Source organism: Microcebus murinus, chromosome 17 (assembly GCF_040939455.1).
Source record: "Microcebus murinus isolate Inina chromosome 17, M.murinus_Inina_mat1.0, whole genome shotgun sequence".
In the NCBI taxonomy this organism is placed as follows: domain Eukaryota; kingdom Metazoa; phylum Chordata; class Mammalia; order Primates; family Cheirogaleidae; genus Microcebus; species Microcebus murinus.
The window spans coordinates 511,441-537,088 of NC_134120.1; the positions used below are offsets into that span (position 1 = coordinate 511,441).

Genomic DNA, 25,648 nt, shown 5'->3' on the forward strand with positions numbered 1-25,648 from the left:
TTTTCTTACATCTATTGAATTGATCATGTGTTTTTTTGTCTTTTATTCTATTAATATGGTACATCACATTTTGTGAGAAGGAAACTTCTTAACCTGATAAAAGTCATCCACAAAAACCTACATGGAACATCACATTCCATACTCAAAGACTGAGGCCTGCCTCCTAAGGTAAGGAACGAGGCTGGGATGCCCTCTCTCATGGAAACAATGCTGTCGGTGTCGCACTGGAGGCTCTACTCAGTGCAGTCTGGTCAGAAAAAAAGAAGAAACAAAAGGCATCTGGATTGGAAAGTGAGAAGTAAAATTGTCTTTGTTTGCAGACAGCTTGATCCTATATGTAGAAAATCCCAAGAAATCTGCCCTAAAAAAACTAAAGAAAAAGAAACCCATCCAAGGCTACAAGATATGAGATCAGTTAACAAGTCAACTGCCTTTCTATATATAATGGTTAAGATGTTAAACCAACCTTGCATTACTGGGATAAATCCCAATTGGTCATAGTGCAAAATCCCCTTTTTAAGTTGTTTCAGTTTGCTCATATTTTAGTGTGGATTTTTGCTTCTGTATTCATAAAGGATATTTATCCACAGTTTCTTTTCTTATGTTTCTGTCTGACTTTGGCATTAGGGTTATATTGGCCTTAGAGAATTAGTTGAAATGTGCTCCTTCTCCCTTTGTTTTCTAGAAAAGTCTGTGTGGTATTGATATTGTTGTTCTTGTCATGTTTGATAGAATTCACCAGTGAAGCTTTCTGGGCCTGGGCTTTTCTATGTGGGACTATTTTATTTTATTTATTTTTTTCTTCCTTACTTGGGGACTATTTTAAATTATTAATTCATTTTCTTTGCCTGACATAAGCCTAGTCATACTTTTCTATTTCTTCTCAAGTCAGTTTAGGTAATTTGTATCTTCCTAAGAATATTTCCATTTCATCTAGGTTGTCAAATTTGTTGGCATAAGGTTATTCATAGTATTCCTTTATGATTCTTTCAATTTCTGAGGGATCAGTGGTAACATCACCTTTCATCCCTAACCTTTCTTGGTCAATTCTGTTAGCTTTGTTTCATGTATAATGAGGTTTCGTAAAAATATCTTTACAACTGTTATCATCACCCTGTTCAATTTATCAAGTTTATAATGATAAAAGGGGACATTACCACTGACCTCTTTGTCTCTAGTAACATTTTTTGTCTTAAAGTTTACTTTGTCTGATATTAGCATAGCTACTCCAGATCTCTTTTGATTATTTGCATGGTATCTCTTTTCTATCCTCATACTTTCAATCTATTTGTGCCTTGTAATCTAAAATATTTTTTAGACAGCATATAGCTCCACTCATTTCATTTTGGTTTTTATTTATTTATTTATTTATTTGGAGACAGAATCTCATTCTGTTGCCCAGGCTGGAGTGCTGTGGCATCAGCCTAGCTCACAACCACCTCAAACTCCTGGGCTCAAGCTTCTGCCTCAGCCTCTTGAGTAGCTGGGATTAGAGACATAACCCACCATGTGTGGCTATTTTTCTATATATTTTTAGTTGGCCAATTAATTTCTTTCTATTTTTAGTAGAGACGGGGTCTCGCTCTTGCTCAGGCTGGCCTGGAACTCCTGAGCTCAGACGATCCTCCCGGCTCGGGCTCCCAAAGTGCTAGGATTACAGGTGTGAGCCACTGTGCCTGGCCTCATTTTTTCTTTTAAATCTAGTCCGATAACTTCTGCTATTTTATTGGAGTGTTTAGTCCATTTACATTTAATACAATTATCAAAGTGGTAGGATTTATATTTGCCATTTTGCTATTTGTTTGCTACATGTCTTGTGACGTTTTTGCTGCTGTTGTCATTGTTGTTCTTCATTACTGCCTTGCTTTGTGTTACATACACATTTTCTAGCATATCATTTAAATGAACGTCTTGTCTTTTGTTTATTACATCTACACAGTTGTTTTCTTAGTGGTCCCTTTGGCAATCACAGCATACATCTTACTCAAAACAATCTATTTCAGATTAATACTAACTGAGTTCAGGCAACACATAGGAACTTTGATATAACTTCCTTCCCTACCCTTTCCTCTGTGTTACTGTTGCCATAGAAACGACATCTTTGTAGATGATAAGCCCATCAGCACAGTTGTGTCATCATCGTCTCCCACGGTTTCCTTTTAGACCAGTTGGAAGAGTTTGAGAGCATGTTTGCCCGTCTCTCTGCGGGGCTAGGTAATTACTTCCACGGAGCTTTTTATTTCCTGACGTGGGTTTGAGTTACCCTCAGCCCGGGGACTCCTGTTAGCATTTCTCACAGGTGAGCTTTACTGGCAACAAATGCCGTATGTCCGTGTTTACCTGAGTGTGACTTCCTTCCTCCGTCATCTTCAAAGGCCAGTTTTGTTACATACGGGGTTTTTGACCAACGGTCATCGTCCTCGCCTTTCCTCAGCATTTTGAACGCGCCGCCCGTTGTCTCCCAGCAACCACGGCCCCGCGAGAGGTCAGGCTCCCGCGAGAGGTCATGTTCCCGCGAGAGGTCATGCTCCCGCGAGAGGTCAGGCTCCCGCGAGAGGTCAGTGTTTCGTCTCACGGAGGCGTCCGCACCTCTGAGGTGCAGTTCTTCTCGTGCTGCCTCAGGTTCGGTTTGGCTGTGACGTGTCCACAAGTGAACTGCTTTTAATTTACCCTGTTCAACTTTTGTTGACTTTTAGGATGCGCGGAACAATTTTTTTTTGTCAAATTTGGGAAGTTTTTGGCTGTTATTTCTTAAAATATTTTGTCCACCCGCTTTCCCTGTGCTCCTCCGCGACGCCCGTCTCTCCTGTGGCTTTACAGCGTCCCCGAGGCTGCTCATCTTTCCTCATCCCTTTTCCTTTCCGTTGCTCAGACTGTATAATCTTTTGACTTTTCTTCAAGTTCGCCTATTCTTTCTCTCTGCCCGCTCAAATATGTTGGCCCCTCTGACGAATTTTTCATTTCAGTTACTGTGCTTTTCAACTCTAGAGTTTCTACTTGGCCCTTTTTAAAAAAAAATTTTTTTTGTCTATTAACAGTCTCTATTTTGTGAGGCATGTTTGTCATACTTTGCTGTAATTCTTTAAACATAGTTTCCCTTGGTTCTTTGAACATAGTGATGATGCTGATTTAAAGCTTCCGCTGCTCCATCCATCCCGGGAGCCTCTCGGTGGCTGTGGGTGTCCCGGTGAATGGGGCACGTGTCCCCGTCTGCGTGTGGCTCACGTCCGGTTTAGAACTGGGCAGGATGGAGGATGTGTTGTAGCAACTCTGGAATAAACCTCCCCCCCCCCCAGTAGGATCTGTTGCTGTTTCTTTCTAAGCAACACCCCTTGTTGTTGTTTATTTGATGAGTGACTTTTCTGGACTAATTCTGTAGCTTATTCCTTGCCATGAGTGGACACTAAGTTCTCTGTTCCTCTTAAAAGGCATCTTGTTTCTATTTTTAAGCTGGGCTTCCTAGGGATCACACTCAGGCTAGCACAGGTTGATGGTCTGTGATTATCGGTCAGGAGGTTTCCCTAAATCCTTCAGCCGTTGAGCAAGCCTTCCACCTTTCACCCAGGACACGGGTGGGGGCCCCGGGACCCCCTTCCAGCAGCAGCAGCAGCAGCAGCAGCTTTGGCTTCTACTCTACCCCGTGTGGCTCCAAGGTCAGCCAGGTGAGTGGCCGGGCCCCTATCTTTTCTTCCGCTCGTGTGTGGCCCTTGTGATTCCCCAGGAATATGCCAGGGCTTTTCAAAGTCCCTGGTGGTCACCTGTTGGCCAGGCTCCCGTGGTTACAGCTGAAATCCCAGCCCTGGGGCAGCTGCGATGACCACGACGGCAGCCACTGCCAGTGTGTCTATAGCGCCTGGGAATGGGCTTCCCCGGGGAACGGCACGACTGGTCAAGGTACTGGCTGCGCTGTGGGGATGGGCTTTCGCACAGACTGCGCGCTGTCGGTCGTTCCTGTCACACTCGATGGAGGAAACAGCTTTGAGTCAAAACACCACAAGCCCCTCTTCTTTTCAGAGCCCAGGGTTTTTTTTTGTTTTTTGATTTTGTTTTTGAAAAAATGCTTTTCAATTTGTTCTGTCCTTTTAGTTAATTTCTGGATTTTGAAATGGTTGATTTGATAGTTTTATCAGTATTTTTTTGCTTTTGGGGGAGGGCTGATTCTATGAGGTTTTCTCCATCGTTTTGGAAGGCCCGTCTCTCCTCCAAGTCCTTCTGAAGTTACCAAAAGTGCCTCAGTCAATACTCAGAAACTCTGATAAAAAAAATATGTACCATGATCCCCTGTAGCGTGCAAGGCCAACTCATGATTAAAAAGTAGAATATTTTAGTCAGAATCTTTGCTCATCACATCTCTAATGGGAAAAAAATCATCAGTATTACATTGACAATGATTTAAAAAGAAAAAAGGAGAAGAAATAATCATTAGTAGAGCTAGGACTCAGTGGAGGATGAGCTGAAATTGGAGGCGTTGGCTGTGGCTGTGCTCCTGGCTCTGCAGCTCATCGGCTATGACGTGAGATAGTCAGATAACGATGCTCTGAGCTTCTGTTTTCTTCGTGTAAGGAGAGGTCAGTGTTGGCAGTTTTGCCTGCCCTCAGGATTGTCCAAGGCTGAATTCCCTCTGGAAAGTTGGTGGTGTGCCAAGTATGCACCCCACTGCTGCCACTTGGGTTTTCTGTCTGTTGGTGACGACACGTCCCGATGGATTGGGAATAACTTTTTCAGCACTGGTGCAAAGGTAATTACTGCAGCCCCAAGTGTGCACGTCCGTCTTAAGCCTGGGCTTGGTGGATCTCCATGAGTCCGTACTCACTGCTCCTCAGGGATCCGCAGGCACGAATACTCTTTTGTCTCAGGAATATCACTGAGAAGCGGCTGTGCTCAATCAAGCCCCAGGGGCAGGAGAGCCCAGTGGCTGGCCTGAGTGACGAGCCCCTGGCTGCTCTGACATAGACAGTTTTCTGACAGGCGAAGGCAGAGCCCCGCCCCCCGCCCCCCCAGAGATGCACCAGCTGTGTGACGGGCTCCCAGCTGTCGTGCTTTAGCTTCACACTCCGGACGCAGCACAGAAGTGTGTCACTTGCTGGCTCACAGTTTGGGGGTGTCTGCAGAGAGGCTTGTTCCTATGTAAGAAGCCCTTGGAAATGTGTGAGCTTTAGAAAGACAAACTGCACAGGCGGCCGGACAGTCTGAGAGGACTAGACATGAAATGCAAACGATGCCACTTAAGTGTTTCCATGAAGATTTTAACCTGTTTTCACGAGGAAAGCTGAGTGTATCTACACAACAAGAAGAACCAGCATCTCAATAATTAGACACTCACGCACCCACACTTCGCTGTTCTTCAGAACTTGCCTGTGGGGAGTGACAAAATGTCACAGATAAGCCTCATGTCCCCAAACGCTGGGTCACATCTGAATGTCGGTTCTGGTCTCTTTGTTCTGCTGGTCGTGACTTCCCTTTGGCACCAAACAGACCTAAAGGTGTTTCTAGCTCTGCCCTTTGCTTCCCTTCCACCCTACCCTGATTTCCTTCCCTCAAATCAGTAATTTCAAACAACTCTCTGTTTAAAGGGGAAACAAGCTAAGACCCATTTTGAAGAAATAAAAGGCAGAAGGTTAAGAATAGCTGGAAACAATACCACTGAATTTCCCCTCCAAGTTGACAGAAAGTAATTGGACTGTGGAAGAATATTTTCATTAGAAATAGCGTGTAATTCAAAGCATTCCACGTTCATGGTTAACGTCTATACCAGGCAACTGAGAACAGTGCCAGAGCCCAGCAGACACGGGAACGCTCACATCGCAAGCTGCATGTGCCCCGGAAAGGCCTGTCCTCCTCCCTCAGCCTCCTGCCTGGGCTGGGTGGAGGCTGCCCCAGCGTCACGGGTCACAACCCAGCCGGTCGTGCAGCCCAGAGCCTGAGCACTGTGATGTCTGCAGCTGGCACCCAGCACCCTGAGTTTAGAGGACCTCACTCAGTGACACCAGAGTCAGCCTGCGTTCTGTGCAGCCCAGAGCCTGAGCACCGTGATGTCTGCAGCTGGCAGACCCAGCACCCTGCGTTTAGAGGACCTCACTCAGTGACACCAGTCAGCCTACGTTCTGTGTCTTCCTTTACTGTGGGGCAGGTTCATGGTGCTGTTGCCCTTGAGTTCAGCACTGACAGGTTTTCAATGTGCTGACACTTTCCCACCAACAGCCTCTCTGGTGGTCGTGGGCTGACCCTCAGGTTGGATCTACACAAGAGCAAACGTCTAGACCAGGCGTCCTCAAACTACTGCCTGTGGACATTTATCCAGCTCGCCAGGTGTTTTTGCCACCACTGCCTGTCCTAATTAGCAACTGACTCCTCCTGGGCCCACAGTGTGCATGTGTAGAATGTGTGCTGCACTCTCCAGTGGTCTGAGGGACAGTGAACTGGCCCCATTAAAAAAGTCTGCAGACCCCCAGTCTAGACAAATAGTGACATGCCTGAGCCAGTGTCTGCACACTCGTCTGATGTGCTGCTCGGGGCCTGGGACAGCCTGCTGCGCCCCCCCCTGCCCCCGTCCCGGCCTGGCTCAACTTGGAACCAGCAGTCAGAGTCCTGCCCCAAGAGCAGGGGCTCAGCCTGGTGTTGGGGACCTCACTGATGCCAAGAGCTCCCTTCCTCAGGGGCCTCCGGGAAACCTCTCTCCCGCCTGCCAGCCTCCTCACCGAGAGCAGGCTGTGCGCTTTGGTCTGCGTGTCTGGCCGCCCCACGCAGCAGGCCCAGTGCACTGAGGGCCGGCCTTAATGAATCATCTGCGTGGCTGAACTCACTCTCTGTCCGTCACGGGGTAGCCCACGTCTGCAACGTTAACGACTCCGCGCCTCTGACGGCTGTAGCGCAGACTCTTTCAATCATCATTAGCAGTGGGGAAGGCCTCAGCCCTGGGCGCAGGGCCAGGTGAGTAAAACTTTCCATGAGGGAAGCTTTTTGTTCTCTCTGGAGCAGACTGAGCTCAGGAAGGGGCGGGAGAGGGAGCTGCTCACCCCCAGACTCGGGGCAGACATGCTCCGGGCCGCCGCGTCTACCTGCGTGTTGTTTTAATGACATCTAGACTTTGGAGACCAGGAGCTCGTGAGGAAAGTGAAAGGCTTGATTGTGTCCATGGCCAGCCCAGTGCCGAGGGGCAGTCACCGCCCTGCAGGGCTCTCGGGAGATGCTGCCCGACAGCAGGGCGGCCAGTAGGCACGGCGCGCGTGGGCACCAGGGCAGATGCCACACACCTCACAGACGTTTCAGAAAACATGTCCTGCAAGGTGCGCACACGTGTGCACATAAGTGTGTATGTGTGTATGAAAGCATGTGTGCATCTGTATGCACACATGTGTGCGTGTGTGTGCATGAGCTGCCCACTCATATGACCGAGAGGATCTGGAACTAGAGGAGAACGTCACCTAGTTTGGTTCCCGCAGTGGGCAATCAAAGAAATAAAATACTCTTAAAACAGTTCAGCTTTACAGCTGAACTTATACAACTTTACAGCATGTTTTTAAAAATCTACATTTAAAATAACATGAGGTCCAGGAAAATAGTATTTCTAAAAATGTCCCTTTGTGGTTCTGCTGTGCTTGAGAAGTCTAAACCCAAAGCTAAATCTTACGAAGACTACTGAAGGAAATTAATGTGTGGGCCAAGTACTTTTGAAATTAACTTAAGAGTAGAAATAACTGAAAAACAAAGAAATCCAAAAAAGAAAAAAACCTAGGATTCAGTTTTCATTTTGAGGCTTGAATTCTGTGAGAGAAACAGAAACTTGGGGAGCACCTCCCCTTTCGGCTCATTCACTGGACTGAGCACGGGTCCACAGGACACGCCCTTCCACACAGACCACCCTGCGGACCCGTGATGGGCGCATACTGGAGATGGGCACACCACACGCTCTCCGCACCGCACACGACATTGCACTACTGCCTTTTCCACTCTGCGTCCCCGGAAAACAAAATAGAAACCCAATTACAAGAAATGAAAAACCTGCGCACACACGATAGACTCTTCTAACCCTCTGGGCCTGGCAGTCGCGGGCACCGCAGTGAGCAAGAGAAGCCCAGGTCGCTGCTTCCACGCGCTGTTCAGACCAAGGAGCCGAAATCCTGAACCGACTGCGGGGACGTTGCTGAGGGCCGCGGGGTCAGGCCAGGCCCAGTCCCTGTGGCGGCGGCCTCAGTGGCGCGATGTGCTTGGGTGGCGGGGACCCTGAGCCTGTCCTGCGCCCTGGAGGTGACCCTGCCATCACCTTCACTGCCTGGACCCTAGGAGGCTGGAGACTGAACCTGCACCATGCCGGTCTCGGGCCTGGGAGGCACAGACCCTGGGGCTCTGGCCACCAGCAACGTGTGGGGTGCAGGACTGCACGGGGAGCCCCCCACTTACAAACAGCGTCGAGGGGTGTCCACAGCCACACACCATACCCTCCCTCTGCGTCCGGCACTGAGCCTCTCCCTGCTGTGAACGCACAACACCAAGTGTCTCTTTTCACCCACCAAGGAGCCTGAAGTTTATGCAGTTTCATTTGCTTTAGTCTTCACTGCTGTTTCCATTTCCCCAGGTGCCTGGGCGAGCTCTCCTCCCTCCAGACGGGGCCTGTTCCCACACAGGACACCGGCCCGGGGGATGGCAGAGGCTATAGGGCCTCCTGTTGCCCTAAAGATGGGGAACTGGTCAGGATGGTGCTAAGGCAGCCCCAGTGCAGTTCGCTTTGCTGACAGAGGAGCCGTGCAGTGAGTGGGGCAGGGGAGACGGGAGAAGCCGCGGTGAGAAGTGGGGATGGCTGGGTGCCGCCCCTCACAAGGTTTTTCCGTGATCACATTCCAGGACATTCTCCATGTGCAGGGACAGGCAGAGCCCTGGGGCGCCCCATCTGCTCCCCTAGCAGGGGGGTCCCTGTGCAGACTGAGATGCTGGCCCTGGACACACCAAGGGTTACCAGCGTCCTCCAGAACCTCCTTCCGGGGCGAGCGGGAACTCTGGTGGTGTCCCCAAACCAGGGGGGACTTTGGAAAAGGGGCTGGCGAAGGGCCGGACTCCTGGGCAAACACACTCTAAGCTACGGCCTACTCCTGCCGTGAGTCCCCACCTCGCTGTCCCCACCACAAAGGTGCCAGCACGGATCCCACATGCCCTCTGGGTAGGGTCCCACCTTTTCCAGGCAGGATATCCTGCCTAGGTCCCCACCCCATGGGCGCCACAGCCTGTGTCCTGCTCTGAGGACCTGGGGCAGCAGGGGTGGCCAGCAGACCCTCCATGGCCCTGGCTGTGTCTGCTTTTCATGAGGATGACATTCGGGGGCGGGGCACAATAGCCATCCCACAGCTGGGGTGAAGGCAGAGCAAGCATTCGGGGTGGTCCTGCCTGGGATGGGGACAGAGGCCTGGGTGTGTCTGCACCCAACTGCCCAAGAGGGACGCCCGCCAGCCAGCACACGCTCCACACTCCCTGGGCAGGGGGTCCAGCCTGCAGTGCAGGGAGTCCCCGGTCTGTCCAGAGCCCTTGGAGGGAGGCCTGGCTTGCGAGACAGCCCCGTCTCCCTCCCTCTGGGTCGAGGCCTCTGCACATGCAGCTGCGCACCTGACCACCCACCTCTGAAGGGCAGAAAGGGCCCTTTGCCCACTGTGGGCAGGAGATTAGGGCCACATCTGGACAGGGCCACAGCTAACAAGACTCTTCTCTGCTCAGGGCTTAAGTGTGTGTGGTTAAGTGAGCACCACCAGGACCCGCCTGTGCAGGCTGCGCAGAGACAGCGGTGGCCCGTCAGCACGCTCCCTGCTCTGCAGGGCCTCCAAGTAGCTGCCCTGGTCCCCCAGAGGCAGCGCTTTGATCTCATGGCTGACGCTGGAAAGGTTTTGGTTACAGCCGGTCCAGAGTTTGCAGACTTAATGGGGACAGGTTTCTAAGTTGCCCCTACAACGGGGACAAAGTCTCACGAGTGCGGGGCTGGCCCTCAGGACCAGCCTTGTGTCCCTTGAGGACGTACATGGACATGAGACTTCCTGTCCTGGGGGTGGGCGGTGGGGAGGCTGCAGCCGGATGCCAAGCTGCCTCTTCTCTGGCAGTGCAGAACCACCAGGGCTTGGGGACGGGATGCAACTCTGCAGCATTTTCCCGAGTGGGAAGATGACCACAGCCAGAGAGCCAAGGAGAAGGTTTGGGGAGGAAGGACAGGTCCGGCCAGGAAGTGGCCCCAGCACAGTGAGAGGTTGGGAGTGCGCCCAGGGCTGCTCGCAGGCATCTGGAGAGCAGGACCCCCAGATGTGGGGCCAGGGGCCTTCGTGAAGGGGCTGGGCGAGAGCCTCGGCCTCCAGGGTGCCACAGTGGCCAGGCCAGCAGGCTGGGGGGGCCCTGAGGGTGACGCGGAGCTGGGTGTCCTGGACAGACGCTCCAGCCTCAGCTCACCTGTGCCCACCCTGGGGTACACGGAGCAGTGTGAGGACCCTGAGCCACTGGTCTGTCTCCCCCACGTCCACACATGCTGGGCAGGCAGCCTGGATGGTCTCACACTTGTGCTGTTTGGACAGGCACCTGGCCTGCGTCTCAGCGACACGTGATGACAGTCAGCCCTGGGCACAGAAGTCACAAGGCCCAGCTTACTCAGCACAACCTTGGTACTGAGCTCTCACCACAGGCCAGGGCACTGGGCTTGAGGCCAGATACTTTGGGGGCTAAATTACTTGCATACATCTTCCTCAGAAAGTGGTGGCCTCGAGTTAGGGGACAGCAAGGATGTGTCTGGCAGGCCCCGTCCCCTCCTGAGTGGACGGGAGGCCCTTACGCTGATGCAGGGCCATCCGCAAGCTCAACAGGGCGCTCCCCAGGCTGCCATGTCACAGCGAGTGACGCGGGGACCGGCGCAGAGTATGTGTGGCAGCCACCTCTGGACACTCTTCCCAAGGGACCCCCTGAAACTAAAGGCCCGCTTGGAACACGAGGATGGCTCAACATTTATGGAGACCACTGTGGTGGCAGAAGAGCCAACGGCACGATGCTGTCACTCTAAGGGAGGCATGGAGTCTGGCTGGTGGGAGGCGCCAGGGAAAACCGTCTGTGCCCGGCGGACGCCCACCTTCCCTGCAAACAGCCCGCACAGGGCGGGGACTCTTGCTGAATCGCCACCTGATGAGGTCGCCAGGGCTTGGTCACACCTCTGGGCACCACGGCAATCCTGTGGCTAGGCAGCCAGGACTGCGTCCAGAGTGGGCGCGACTCACACGCAGACACATGCGGACGGGTGCCCCATTACCGCTCACAGGATGGCGGCAGCGCTGGGAGTCGCCTAGTCTGAACGGCCTGTCCATGATGTCCAAAAGCCCACCCTTTCCAACAGCCCTGAGCAAGCAACATCCGTGGCCTCTGCACTGACAAGGCCGCTGCACCTGGGCTGGCATCGCAGCCAGCGGCCCCCGTGGCCGTTCCCCAAAACCATTCCCCAGACTCAAGAGGCTCTTACGTGCCATGAGCCAAGGACCTGGCTCGGCTGGTGCCTGAGGACACAGGACTTTTTGAGCTCGAGCCAAGGAGCTCTCTGTCCAGCATTGGGCAGCAAACCTTGGCACCCATGTCTGAGTCTAAGACTACCTGGACAGGTTTCACGGAACGTCAGAGCCGAAAGACCAGCCCTTGCTGTGACCAGAGCTGCACGCAACTGGCGACGCCACTGCCCCACACAGGTGCTGCCACAATACCCCAAGAACCGTGTCCTGCACCCACGTCATGCCGGCTCCCGCGGTTGGCACGTCCGCACGTCTCTCCTCCAAGAGCTCTGGGCGGCGGGCACTTACCATCATCCAGGTACAACTGGTCCAACTCCTCGGGTTCTCGCTTGACCGTTACAGGAATAAGGGCCAAGTTACGACCACTGTCCTCACGCACCTCTGGTAGGGACGGTGGCCGGGCGGATGGAGAAGCGTTCCTTTGAGCCTTCAGTGGTGGGTGCTGCGGGCGGCCCATCGCGGGCAGGTGTGGCGGGCTGCAGGGCTGCAAGCAGGTTGGCTCCTGGGTGGCGGGCGGAGGCGGGGAAGGGGGGCTGTCGGGACAGAGCATGTGCCCAAGGGGGCAGCTGCTGCTCGGATGTGGACTCACCTGCGGCGGCAGCATGGTGGGAGGTGGCTGCTCGGGCGCGCCTGGGTGCAGGGCCGTAGGTCTTGGCACGTCCTGAACGGCGGGGACCTCTCCGGCCGGCTGCCCAAGTCCCAGGTGACAGTGGGTGGGGCTGGCGATACCCTTGGTGTAGGCAGCGGAAGAAAGGTCGTGGAGCTTCGGGCTCGAGCTGTGAGGCGTGGGCATCATGGTGCTTCTCTGTGGGCAGAGTGGGAACCCAGCCAAGAGGCAGGAGCCGGGGTCTGATGGCGCTGCAAGCTGCTGGCCATAGTAGGTTCGCTGGAGGGGACTTAACCCCTGGCTCGCTGGTCCGCAGGCGGCAGCGGGCTCGTAATCGTCAGATGGCTCTGTTTTTATAACGGGAACTGCGTGGAGAGAGAAAAAGTTAAATAAACATGGTTGCAGATGGTCGACCGGCCGGGCTGTGTCTGGGACGCCCTTTGCAAGACAAACAGCGTCTCGCCTGAGCCCGCGTGAGCCTGGTTCTCCCACCCAGTGAAAGACCAGGGTGAGTCACGGGCTCCGGAAAGCTGCAGCTGGTTCTAATACTGCGGGGCCTGTTTTCCTTGGACTCTGCTCCAGGACTGACATGCTGTAAAAGCCCGTTCGCAACTGCAGGGAAGTCTGGACCCAGGGGCCTGCGGATTTGTAGTAATCAAAGCGAAAATTGTAGCTTGGGCGTACTACTGCATTTCTGCTACCGACACTATGTTGATGATAATGTCCGCGCATTGGGTGAACTTGAACACAGAAAATGGCTCTTGGAAGCCAGTGAAACCCAGCTGAGAAGATGAGTGACTGTTGCCACAGAAGAGAGGCCGTTAGTGGTTACAGAAGCATAGGTCTGCGTGGGCCAGCACTCGCACCCGCCTGCCCCTCTATCTCCCTCCTAGACGGGCAGCCCGTGCAGAGCTGCCAGGCCCCCGGCAGCCTCAGGCAGAACTTAGGAGCTGTCCGCTGTTTCTAGACCTTTCTCTGGTCCCTCCCTCGAGAGAAAGCTGAGGGCCCAGGAGGAGCCTGGGACGGATGCTTACTATGTGGCTGGCACTGGCCCCTCCTCACGTTCCACCAGACCCTGCCTGCCTCTGGGCCTCAGTTTCCATAGCAGTGTCAGGAAGACACAGGCCTCGGTACCTGCCAGGGCAGGGGGCCCTCCGGGGACCCCACAGACATCCTGCCCCACTCACTGCCAGGCTGTCGTCTTGGCTTGTACGCCGCAGAGAAGAGACGTCTAGATGGTTAAGTCACGCAGAGAGCAACGCGCAATGGCTCTTAAATTCACAACAGACGCACGGGCTTCCTTCGACCACGCGGCGAGGACGACCAGCTGTCATCAGACGCCCCAACCACATTTGCACCTCTCCACGCGCTGCACGCAGGTGGGCTCTGGCAGCCAGAGGAGGAAGAGTGCCCCCGTCACAGCGCTGGGGCCTGCATGTGGCGCCAGCACAAATGCACGTCTGTGCGCCTGGTCCCCGTCACAGCCCAGGGTGCCTAAGCGCCCGACAGCTGTGATGCAGAGACAGATTTTCCTGAGGTTCGGCCCCGGGGGAGAGCCTGCGCCTGGCATGGACGTCCTGGCCCGGAGGCCGAGTAAGCTGGGACAGGTCATCTGCTTGCCAGCGAAGGCTCCTCACCTGAGACTCGGGTGTCACTGGGGACTGGACCAGATAGGCCCATCCCAGTTGGAAAATCTGCCCAGACTCTCCCTGCAGGGACAGGTGCTCGGGCTTCTGAGGGACTGCTCTATTTCCATGCCGGTATCTCTGCCCCGTTCTTGTTTGCTCACTCACACTGCCACGCACCCTCCTGCACGCTGAGCGCCAGGTCACCAGCATGCTGTCCTCAGGGGCAGGGAATCACAGGGCCACCGTGTGTGCCTCTCGGGAAGCTCCTTCTCCCCACCCAGGGCGTGGCCACACTGGGCCGTGCTTAGCCACGCCGAGGGTCCCTCCCGGCGTCCTGCTCTCCACCCGTGGGCAGACGTCCCCCACCCATGGCCAGGACAGGTCCGGCAATAGCCTGATGAGCACTGGCTAGAGGCCACTGAGCATGAGGGAATTGCAGATATGTGGCCAGTCTGTGTTCTCGGCACGTTGACTGCCAGTGCACTGCGGCCGTCCCGGATTGGACACCTAGTCACCCGCCAGAACGGACCTGTCCCTCGTGCCTGCCAGGGCTTAGGAAGACAGAATAGGATAGCTCAGGAATTATACCCCAAAACACTGCCCACAAGACACCATGGACCACTGGCCACCCAGGGTGATATGACAATTCTGCCATCACCCCGTGATACCAGGCAGGTACCATCTGGAGGAGCCGGCACTGAAGGTATCTCTGGGTGGAGCTGCAGGGCAGAGACGATGGCTGGCGAGAGTGCTGTGGCTTGGGAAGAGAAACCCCATGGCTCACACTCTCCCGGGGGCTACCCAGCCAGTGAAGGAGGGAGGGGGGCCCTAGAGCTGGCCGGGCTGCAAGTGGAGACTGCTCGGGGCTCACTCGGATACAGCCCTGAGGCTGACTTGTGCCCACCGGGGCGTCCATCCACCTTGAAGTCTGGATGTTGTGCCTTGTCCCCTAGCCCAGAGCAGTTCCTGCGGTGAGGACTCCATGGGCGGCTGCAGCCTCTGCCCTACGCCTCCCTCTGAAGCCCGTCTGCTGTGCGGCACTGGCCATCCACTCGTCTCTGTGGCCCAGGGACGCAAGACATGGGAATACGGGGCACTGGCTGCCTACACGGCGCCCAGGTTGAGTGGGGGCTGCTAAGGAGAGACGTGTCCTCTGGTTATTAGAAACAGGTCTGCAACCCACAAGCTTCACGTCAGAAAGTCAAGCATCCCAGTCGGCTGTTGGCTCCGGCAGCTCCCCGCCCCTGCAGGAGGCTGAGGGCAGGAGAGCCTGGCGTGTGGAGACACACAGGGCCCTGGGGGCTCACCTGCTCCCCCACAGCCCCACCCAGACAGACTGTGGAGGACCTGAGCCCCCGGCTTGATGGAGTCCATTTCCGGCAGGCTGTAAATCCAGAGCCCGCCAGGCAGAGCCAGAGCCTGACCCCAGGGAAGCTGGCTGGGCCCAGCCACAAAGTGTGACCCAGGCCCTCGCCTCGGTGGGATGTGGCTGTCCCGGAAATGGCCCAGACACATGAACACGGCCCAGGGGTCTGGAGTTTCGCTGAGAGAGGCTGGTGCTGATAGCTGGTGTCCACAGCAGTGAAGGTGAAATTCTAAATCGGACTAGCAATTTTCAGAGTTTACAATCTTGCAAAAAGTGTGTGGCTGGGAGGCTGTGTTGAAACCCTGCTGGGATCCTCTCTCCACTGCACTGGATTTTTAGCCAGGCCCAGAAATGTGGCCAGGCATGGGGGCCAGCGTGTCTCCCCCATAAAGTGTCCCCTGAGCTCTTTAAAAACTCTCACCCAACCACTCTGCCCGGCGCTGAAGGTGCAGCCCAAACACAGCTGTCCAGTGAACGCCCGCGGCCGGAATTCATTGCCATGCGGACACCATGCACCACGAGCGTGGCCGGGCCAGGCCGGGGGACTACAGAGGGACGTTGGGGAGGGGGCCAGGTGGTGTCTGCTCTGCGAGCTCGAGTGCCTGCTGTTTACGACCTGTTTAAAACTGCCAGGGGCACCAGCACTCACTCCTGCATCTCTCTGCCACCGAATTCTTCTGGGGATGTCTGGGTGCAGGGATGGGGTGTGGGTGTGGGGTGCTGTGAAGCTGTGAGGCAGGCCCAGGGCTGAGCAGCTGGTGCCCCGGGGACGAGCAGAGGGGACCCACTTCCCACCATGCCCTCTCACCGCGAGGCCCGCAGAGGCTATGCCCCAGACCCCTCTTAGGGACAAGCCCGGGGGCACTTAACCGAGAGGGTCCCCATGCTGCCCCGCCTGGGGCGGAGGTGTCTTTTTGGTGAAGTCTCTGGATGCATCTGGGTCATTCAGCCCTGAGCCAAATGCCCTCTTGGGGCAGCGTTGCTCGGTAGTCAGGCACCTCCAGGGCAGCATGCACGGCCCCTTACTCCCGGCTAACGCCCTCCAGGGTGGGGCACGGCCCCCTCCATCCCCCAGCTGGGCCTCCAAGGTCCAGGCACAAGTCTGGAGTTGGGACGGTTTCCCAGCAACCAGCCCAGCGCCATGCAGGGAGGGAGGCTGCTGCCCACCCTCCTGCCTCAGGTTCCTGCCCGCGCCAGCCCTCCCCATTGGCCCTGCTTCCTTCTGGCTCCACTCTGGTCCCTGATGGGCGGGGCAGCTGGGTAGGTCAAAGGCCACTGACAGGACGCCCTTGGACGTTCTGGGACAGGGCAGCCTGGCCACTGCAGAGGGGAGACATGGAGGAGACCCTTCCTCTCACCCAGGCCCTGAGACCTGCAGCCTTTGAGACAGAGGAAACTGGGAAACTCGAGAGACACCTTCAAAAGCTAAAGCCCCACAGCTGCTGGTCCCCGGCACCCACAGAAGCTGGGCAGTGAGAGCACGTCTCGACTGAGACTGCTTGTGTCTGGGCTGCGATTTGTGTGGATCTCGGAGAAAGGACACCTGCTCTGTAAGCTGGCCACGCGAGACACCTGCTTTCCGTAAGTGGGAAGCGAGAATGTGTCCTGCAAAGATGCAGGGCCGGCCCTGCTGTCTCTTGCGAGGAGGGGTGTGGGGTGGGCGTCCGTGGCCACCGCCGGGAGTGTCCCTCAGGGCTGACAAGGCATGACGCAGTCTGGCCACTCTGCCCTCGGGCATGTGGGGCTGGGCGGGCTGTGCAGACAGCCCCTGCGCAGTGTGACTCACTCCAGTGCTGCACGGCGGTGTCCGGAAACCAGGACGCCCAGTGGCGAGTTTAGGGTCTGAACTGATCTCGGAAGGAGAAGGTGTGAGAGGTTCCAGTGGTCTCAGGGCCACTGTCGTTCATAGATCGTGTCCTCAAACGGAACCGGACAACCGGAATGGACAATGGAACCGTCCCTTCAAATCCCGAAGCCTCTGCTTGGTGGCTGCTGTCGCAGGGGCTGAGGCCTGTTGCCGCCTGGCGCCACCCCAAAGGCCCCCCGCAGAGTCTCTGCCTGGCCCTGCAGGGCGAGTTCTTTCTGCTGGAACTCAAGTTTCCAGCCTCTCCCCCAACCCCCTCCAAGTGCGACAGGGCGGGGCCCCCGCTGTCCAGGACTTGCCCCCTCAAAGCCCAGCAATGTCAGATGCAGCGGAGGACTCTCCAGGGCTTCTCGCCCCGATGCCTGGCAAATGGTCCCCGTGTAGTGCTGGTGAGCGGGCGTGAACAGGGGTCGCTGGGCTGCAGCCCCAGGCCAGATCCTGTTCTGTCACGGCTGGGTCTGCGCAGGGCAGGGACGCTCCTTTGGAACCCTGCCCGGGCTAGTCAGGGAGGGCTCACCCGTTCCAGGGGATGGCTGAGGTCCTCGTGGGGCACAGGTCTGCGCCATCCTACGGGGTCTCACACAGGAGCGCAGCGGCAGCCTGTCCCTGTAGGGCGGGCACCGTGAGCTCCTCGCCCGCCCCCCGCAGGCCCTTCTGAGGCTGCCAGGACGGGTCTCTCCAGGCAGAGGCCGTTCACACTCGCACAGCTGGGGCCTCTCTTCCTAGGACATCCATGCCTTCAGGTGAACAGCCGCCTCCTAAACCTGCCCTCCATCTGGGATGTCCTGTCACACAGACGGCCACCGACTGCCTCGGCAGGTCTAGGCCGAGCACAATCTCCAACTCCTCCTCCGAGACAGCCCACTCAGACGACGGGGCCGCACCCAGGGCCGGGGCTCAGAGCACAGACCGGTGTCTGCGTCTCATCCGTCATCCGTGACTACCCTCCCTGGGGCCGGGGCCGACCGCAGGTGGTCCTTCCTGCAGGAGCTGCAGACCCCGAGCTCGTGGCCAGGCCAGGCCATGTGAGAATCCCTGCTTGTCACCCAAGCTGGGTGACCTCGCAGCTAATTCCTCAAAGCCTGTGGGCCTCAGTTTCCCCAGCTGCGAGATGGGGGAAAACCTATCTGGAGATTGAGAAGTGGAGTCCTGCAGCTGCCTCAGAGCCTGTCCCCAGCAGGGCTTGTGTCGACACCAGGCCCGCCAGCAGGTGCTCCTTTCGAGGCCCAGACGGCTGCCCGGGTTGGCACGGCGGGAGTGAGGGGACAGGTGGTCAGCAGTCCTGGGCTATGTCCAGCCCTCGGCTTTGGACGAGCCAGGGATACTGCTGTGGACGGACTGTGTCCCCCAGAACTCACATGTTGAGGCCCTAACCCCCCGATGTGACATTTGGACATGGGGCTTTTAGGGGGTAACTGAGGTTAAAATGTCATCAGGTGGGTTCTGACCCATAGGACTGGTGTCCTTCCAAGGAGGGGGAGAAAGAACTATTTCCCTGCCCAGCCTGTGGGGGCCGCCCATGCAGGCTGAGTGGCAGATGCTGCCAGGGACACTTACTCCATCTGCAAGGATACCTGGCCACATGGCAGTCACGGGGACTGAGGGCTAAACACCCAGCACGGCCTGGGCACTGTATGCATCTAGCTGTCATTCCTGCGTGACCCCTCGCTACGTGCCCACGTTCCAAGTGACCCTCGTGTGTGGCCTGAATTTCCTCACCAGTGCATTCACAGGACTGGACAAAAGGGGTTTTGTTCAAAGTTCTGACCCAGAAAACAAAGGTCAGACTGTCTTCCCTTTGCCATGTGGCATGAAAGCCCGAGTTTTGCTGCCCACGTAAACAACCAGGATTGATACCCCAGAGCAAGACTTTGTTAAAATAATGACAAGAGAGGAACAGTGGATGGAGCCATGGAAGCCGCCAGCCCCTGGAGAGGGAGGGAGGACGAGTCACCTCTCCCCTGCAGGGCAAGAGTCCCCGGGGGCCACACTGGCCCGTGCTGCTAACGCAGGGCACAGGGAGGCACGAAGATGCCTCTGTGGATGTGTCTGTGTTTGTCCCACGAGGCTCAGCCAGCATCCTCACTGAAGAGTGTTCCAGGCTTTCTAAAAGGTGTGATTTCAACATACAGATTCCAATCATGTCTACCACCGATCCACGGCCTGAAACCCCAGCGTGGAGGCAGCCGGTAACGATGGCACATTCGACCAGGTGCCCAGGACCAGGCTGGAACCTCTGTGCACATCCCAGCTTGTCTTCGCCTGGCCCTGGAGGTGGGATTGGAGCTGTTCCGTGTGCGGAGTGAATGCAGCACAGCCACGGCTGTGGCGTGGGCAAGCCCTGTTCTCCGCCTGGGTGCAGTTAAGTGGGGATCACAGCAGAGGATGCATGACACAGGCCACGCCCCAGAAACACGCCAGCCTTGTCTCCTGGTGGCTGCCCAAGCTGGTCGAGAATGCCTCATCCTCCGTGCGCACTGCGGAGCAGCTGCAGATGGCGGGTTCACGGTTCCGGCTGGAGGCGCGGAGCTCTGCGGGGCAGCCTTCGGGAGAGGCAGCACTGGCGACTCGGAGGAGAAGTGGCCACTCCGTAAACGCTCGGGAAGTCAGGCTCCAAGATGGACAGGCAGGTCCATCTCAAGGCCCACAGATCACTGTCACCTAGTCCATAACGTTCCGCTGTTCTACGTGTCCTAGTGCTGTTCTACCGGTCCTAGTGCCCACACTTCCATGTGGTTTTGATGCCCGTGGCCCTTAGATTTCTAAACATGAGCACCTTCCTGCCCCCTTCTCCCCACTGACGCTGTGTGCTGTGGGCAGTCTCCGTGATGGAGCCCTCAGTCCCCGGCCAGTGCCCTTGACACGCGCCTGGCCTCCCTGCTCCCTGGACTACCTGCTGCAGGGACGGGACCTGCCCAACCTGCAGGCCCAACCAGGGCCTTCCCTTCCCACGTCCGGATCCCAACACATGGGATACCAAACTGCCCCTCCGGACCATTCCATGGGTGCCGGGGCTGGCGGGCCTGTCTGGGCGTGAGGGACAAGTTAGTTCACTTCATCTCCGTCACGTCAGGTTTGAAACGCAGTAAGTGAGCAATGAGAGCACCACACCCTCTCTCCACCAGCACAGAGGGATCCTGTGGAAACAGTTCAGGACCAGCAGCCTCACTCAGCTGTCCTGGGACTTCAGGGAGCACAGGGTGGGCGGGTGGCCAGGAGCTAGGCCGTCTGGGGGACAAGCTTCCACTGTCGACCCCTGGGCAGTGGGCTCTGTACACAGTGACCACCGTTGGTGCCCACCCTCCTCCCGTGGCCTGTCCTGAGCACCCAGGAACCGAGCACCCTGGACCTGGCTCCTCCTGCCCTTCAGGCCTCATGCACCGGCATCCTCCCTGCTGCTGCTGTTCCTGGACCTGATGCAAACGAGAGAGCATGGAGTCTACTCCCCTTCCCGGGCACCCCTAGGTCCCTGTCCCATGACCAGGAAGGTGGGCTTGCTTGCCACGTGGGAGGAGGAGCTGCGCCCGAGCACGCCCACCACTGGGCAGGGCCGAGATCTGGAGGCAGGTGTGTCTCTGGTGGGCTTCCTGCCACAGCAGTTGGCAACTGGTGCTCTTCTCGGTCACAGCTGCTCCTGCCGGACTCGATTCATCCCAGTGGCTGGCCTGGGGGGTGGGGCTTCGTGTCCCGAAGGGACAGGGTCCTGGCCGTGAGGGAACCTCTGATGGAGGCAAGATGACATGGCCTCACAGGGACCCTCACAGCCTCAGGGACATCTCGGGGTGACCAACCAGAGCAGCTTGGGAAGCAAGAGTGAGCCTCCGGGATCCAGGGATTTACCACGATTTATCTTCTCACTTAAAAACACTGACTTTAGCAGGTGATTTTGAGCTCGTGATGCCCCTGCCCTGCTCACACCCAGGGCCCCAGCGTACCCCCATCAGGCCTCTGTGCCGTGTGTCCCCACGTGCCAGGCTCTCTCCACCGCGAGGCTTGCGGACATGCTGGAGTCACTTCTCAGGACTCTGAGCACTCAGGACAGGCACTGGGGCATCCCTCAGACCGTGTCATGTGCCAGAAGACTGAGCTCTGTCCTTTCAGACACAGCCAAACAAGTGACAATCGAGAAGCTTCAGGCAGCCTGTCTGACAGGTATATGTGTTCCTGGCACCCTCTGGCCACACGGAGTGTCCCACTGTCCCTCAGTGGCCACAGTCCTGGGCGGGGGGCTGGGGCCAGTGCATGGGAACCCCCAGAGGCTGTGCACACACTGTCTGTAGTTTATATCCAGGAGGGAACTTGTCCCCATCAAACCCCAACCCCCAGAGAGGGCTGAGGGACCCAAACTGTCCTCCGGGCCCCGTCACTGGCCACCAGTTGAAGGTGCCAGCCCCCAGGCCCCAGGTCCTCTGTGCCCAGCCTGACGGTTGCTCTGCAGTCTGACCACGTGACCCCAACCCGTGTGTGGGACGCGCTGCCAAGGGGGGGGGGGCGTTACCAGCTGCCACGGCCAGGTCTAGCTGCGAGTCAGCGGCAGACACTGTCAGCGCTGAGGCGGGTTGTGGGAGGCCGGTGGCCGAGGTGTGTCCCACCCCAGCACCCAGACTCTCTGCTCTCCAGCCCTCGGATTGCGTGTGTGGTTCTGGGCCAGCGAGGGACCCTTGCAAGGGTGTGAGACGGGAACTGGCACAGCCAGAGGAAGTACCTTTACTGAAACCCAGTGTTGAAGGAAATCCCAAAATGAGACTTGATTTTACATGTTTGCATGTGAACACGAACTCACAGCGAGGGTCAGAGGGGCCTGTTTCTGTTGGTGCATGCACTTCACAAATGTGCCCGGCACACGCCCCTCTCTGCTGTGCCCTCCAGACTCCGACACTCGGGACAGCACGAAGCTCACAGAGCAAAGCCCAGAGGGGACGATGTTGGCACCCTCACAACTGGGGCTGGAGAGAGAAAACAAAGGAAGCAACCCGAAGACAGCTGAGAATTGGGCCGAGGCTTCCTGACTGGCTGTTTCCCACTCTGCTGGCAAAGCCCCGTCGACGTGTCCCTGGGACTTGGAGCTGGTGGCTCCAGCCCGCGTGGGGGAGCTGCGCCTGGCGGGACTGTCTGAGCAGGACCACAAGACACAGATGGGCCGATACTAGGGACACCGGCCTGGGAGGCCACCACACATGTCCTCACACAGCCCCAGCGCTGCAGAAGGGGCCGAGGACACCAAACTTAACACGAGGTCTGAGATCCAGTTTCCATTGGTTCATTTATTTATTCCAAGAACCAGGTATCAAGAGCTGCAGTGCACCAGGCGTTGGTCAATGCCCACAGCAACCTGGGGCCTATGCCCCGGGAGCTCGGCCAGTGACCGCAGCCCAAGGGACCAGGACGGTGCCTGTGGCATTGCAGGAAAATGTCCGAAGAGGAGAGACAGGGCCAGGTGGGAAGCCCCCAAGGCAGGTGAGCCGTGCCCGGGCGGGTGGTGGGCCGAGGGTGGGGCTGGATCCATTGAGACGTCCGCTTGGAGCGTGGAGGCAGGAGGGCTGCAGGGGGACTGGGGCGGCAGGACCGGCGGCTGGGGCGGGTGTGCGCAGGAGCAGGCAGCAGCAGGGGCTCAGCCCGCCGACTGCACGATCCAGGCCTTGGGGCCTCAGCTCCCGCCTGTGAAGGGCATGCAGACCCCCCACACAGGCCCCTCTGCCTGACACGGACACCGGCTGCAAGTCAGCGCCATCGAGCCGCAGCAGAGACTGCCACAGGCCAAGTAAACGGGAAAGAAATTAATGCTTGAGCTATTTTATACGCTGCTCTAGAAAGCAATTTTTCTTTTCTTTAAACATAAGGCCTAGCTTTTCTTTAAACATTCAATTTTTGGTCAACCATGCTTAAAGTTTAATTAGGACACAATCATCACATTTTCAAAAAAGACTAAATATTTTCTTTTGTAAGATCCACCGGCCTGTCCTCATCGCAGGGAGGGATGGGCTGCAGGACATGAGAGCGACAGAGCACACAAATCCCAGACACGACACCTGCCCCGTGCACGGGACACACATCATTTCCACAGCTCTGTTTCACGGACGCTCTCACGGCACGATCACCTTACAGCAAAACCCTAGTACTCAAGCCTTGAAAGAGATGTCGAGTGTTTCCGTGATAAAACAGTCAATCTGATGGTTTAACACAAACATAGCTGCTTTAGAGTTTTCTAGTCTAGTCTATTGTAAATGCCATTTACATGTAAGGAAAACTAAAACCTAAGGGAAAAATCTTGATTTTTACCAAGGTAACAAAGTGGCTACTTTTGTGATTAGTTTCTAGTGTACAATTTCCCTCTTAAACTAGATGCAACTCAAATATTTTTTTAAAAAGCAACAATATGAACAGATGGTTGACATAGCAGAGCTTACCCAAAGTACAATAAAATTCAGGATGACGACCAATTCTGTCCTGTCAGAACGTGCACCCGGCACGCCAGGACAGCAGCCGTGTGTGCCCCGGCGAAGCCCTGGACATCGTGGAGACAATTTTATTTTCTACCGGTTTACACAGAGAACTAACAAACTGAATGGTATTTTCTCTACAAAAACACCCTAACGAGTTTAAAAAGATAAGCTGGGGATTTTTGAGGGAAAGATACCATCCCCAAAACCTGCCAAGGGGCAGTGGGGGGAGCAAAAGGCACGTCAGCCCAAGTGCCCTGGGGCCGCAGGAGATGAGACCGGGCGTCAGGTCACCGGGCTCCCAGACAGTGACACGGGCACAGCAGTTAGGCTTCAAAGCAAAGGCCGATTTCCAAAGACACCTGCAAAGCAGCTACAACTGCCTGCTACTTCACCTCAGACAGCTGCAGCATCTAACACACACCAGGACGCCTCAGTCTGCAAGTGCGGAAGAGCCACACTTTCCCGCTTGGCTGCGGTGTGTTTGCAAGAGGCTGGAAAAATGACCTGCGATTGACCGAATATGCAACAACCCCCACCACACAGTAATAAAGGAAAGTACATAGAAAGCTTCACTTTTCTTTTTTTTGAGGGAATTGATGACTCAGCCTCATGAATAGGACATCACACGGTTGAAACATACAACCAGCAACCGCATCTGTCACTTTTGCGTCTTTCAGAAAAAGCAGCCCATCTGCCCAGTCTCGGCGCTTAAAGCCAGAAAGGCGGCATTACCGTTGGCAGGAAGGTAGGTGAAGTGCTGGTGTTGGCTTCTCTTCCGCTTCCCGTTGCAGACGTAGAAACTGACTTGCACGGGGCTGGTGATCCTCTGATTGCGGAAAGGCGGGATCTCAACCACCAGAGAATTCTGGAATAAAATGGCGAACAGGAAGACGGCAGTTAGCGCCTTGCCAACGAGAAATGCTCTGCACTAAAGCAGTCGTGCAAACGCTCCTCTGCTGAGCATCACCTGCCAGGCTTTCCACACGGTAAACTGCCAGCTCCCAAGTGACTGCCAGGTGCAGCGATGTGTGACACACACACGCGTGAGTGGCCGGGCTTTGTCCCCTTTGTGCTCACAGGGAGACAGCTGAGCCGCTGCCTGCCTTTCTATGTGGACTGGGCATGGGAAAGAAATCCAAAAAAGGGAAACTGCGCGTGTGGGGGAAGCGTCTTCCCAAAAGCGGAGGCCATCGCTTCAGGAGACCAAAAGAAACTGGCGGGAAAACCCCCACAGCTGGTGCCATGATGGCAGTGCCTCCAGCGGCAGGAGCAACTGTCCAGGTAGCTGCAGAGAAGCAGCAGAGGGTGCCCCTGGGGACACTGTCTGCCACACTCAACAACAGCCAAGACCCCTGGGCTGATCCCAAACTCATGCCACCTGAGGGAGACCCTGGGTGGCAGGAGCAGTTGGGACACAGAGGCACAGAACAGCGCCACTTACGGTGGCCGCTGTTACCTTTCACATTTTAAAAATAAATATTGGCAACATTTTCATAAAAATCATCTCTTTTCAAATACAGAGATAAAAAAGCAAACATGGTGCCGTGTGGGAAAATCATAGGCTAGGCTGGGCTGGGGATGCCCAGACCCTGTGTCCCTCTGGGACGCACAGATGCTGGGTCCTAGATAAATCCGACATGGGGGGAGGTGCAGGCGCCCTGTAGGCAGCATTCACAGCCATGAAGTTTCTTTGGTGTTTTTTTTTAATCATCTGATTTCAGTTTAACAAGTAGGAAAAATGTATAACAAAAATCCATTGTATCACTTCTTCTGTTAAAGTAATTAATTATAGCTTGTTACTTAGTTTAATAGCAAAATTGATTGAATCATGTCAATAACAGAATCTCAGGTGTTAAAAACAGAAAACTCCAGATAACTGCAGATGAGGAAACTGAGGCACAGGAGCTGCTGCTGTGCTGCTGGGGGCCACATGCCCCTGGCCCTGGACCACACGTCTGCCAGGCAGTGTGTCTGCCGTGTTGTCAACTGCACTCCGTTTGGAAGGAGCCACGAGCTCAGGCATCCTCCTGCCCATGCCCTTGCCTGCGCCAAGGACAGCGGGAGGCGCAGAGCCCTCGCACCCAGGGGGGGTGGCGAACCCACCCCCAGGGCCTCGCTCCGCTGCCCCTGCAGGCGGGTCTGACCAGGAACCTGCGTCCGACCCGAGGCACAGTCCCCACTTGCTGGTGGACAGAGGAGATGCTTCCTCTGAGGCTCAGCCACAGGG

General features: G+C 56.1%; 1 protein-coding gene across 3 annotated transcripts in view; it reads right to left on the reverse strand.

Annotated features, from left to right (window-relative positions):
- Nucleotides 1–25,648, reverse strand: part of NFATC1 (nuclear factor of activated T cells 1) — a 97,786-nt gene that overhangs the window by 25,517 nt on the left and 46,621 nt on the right. The window contains exons 8-10 of one of the 3 annotated variants that reach the window (XM_020282096.2): nucleotides 24,154–24,286; nucleotides 12,103–12,485; nucleotides 11,802–11,997 (exon numbers count right to left, since the gene is read on the reverse strand). In XM_020282096.2, the coding sequence (XP_020137685.2) occupies nucleotides 11,802–11,997; nucleotides 12,103–12,485; nucleotides 24,154–24,286 (712 nt within the window). Of the gene's footprint in view, nucleotides 1–11,801; nucleotides 12,016–12,102; nucleotides 12,486–24,153; nucleotides 24,287–25,648 lie in introns of all 3 variants that reach the window. The other 2 variants (XM_075993784.1, XM_075993785.1) reach the window with 2 other exon arrangements.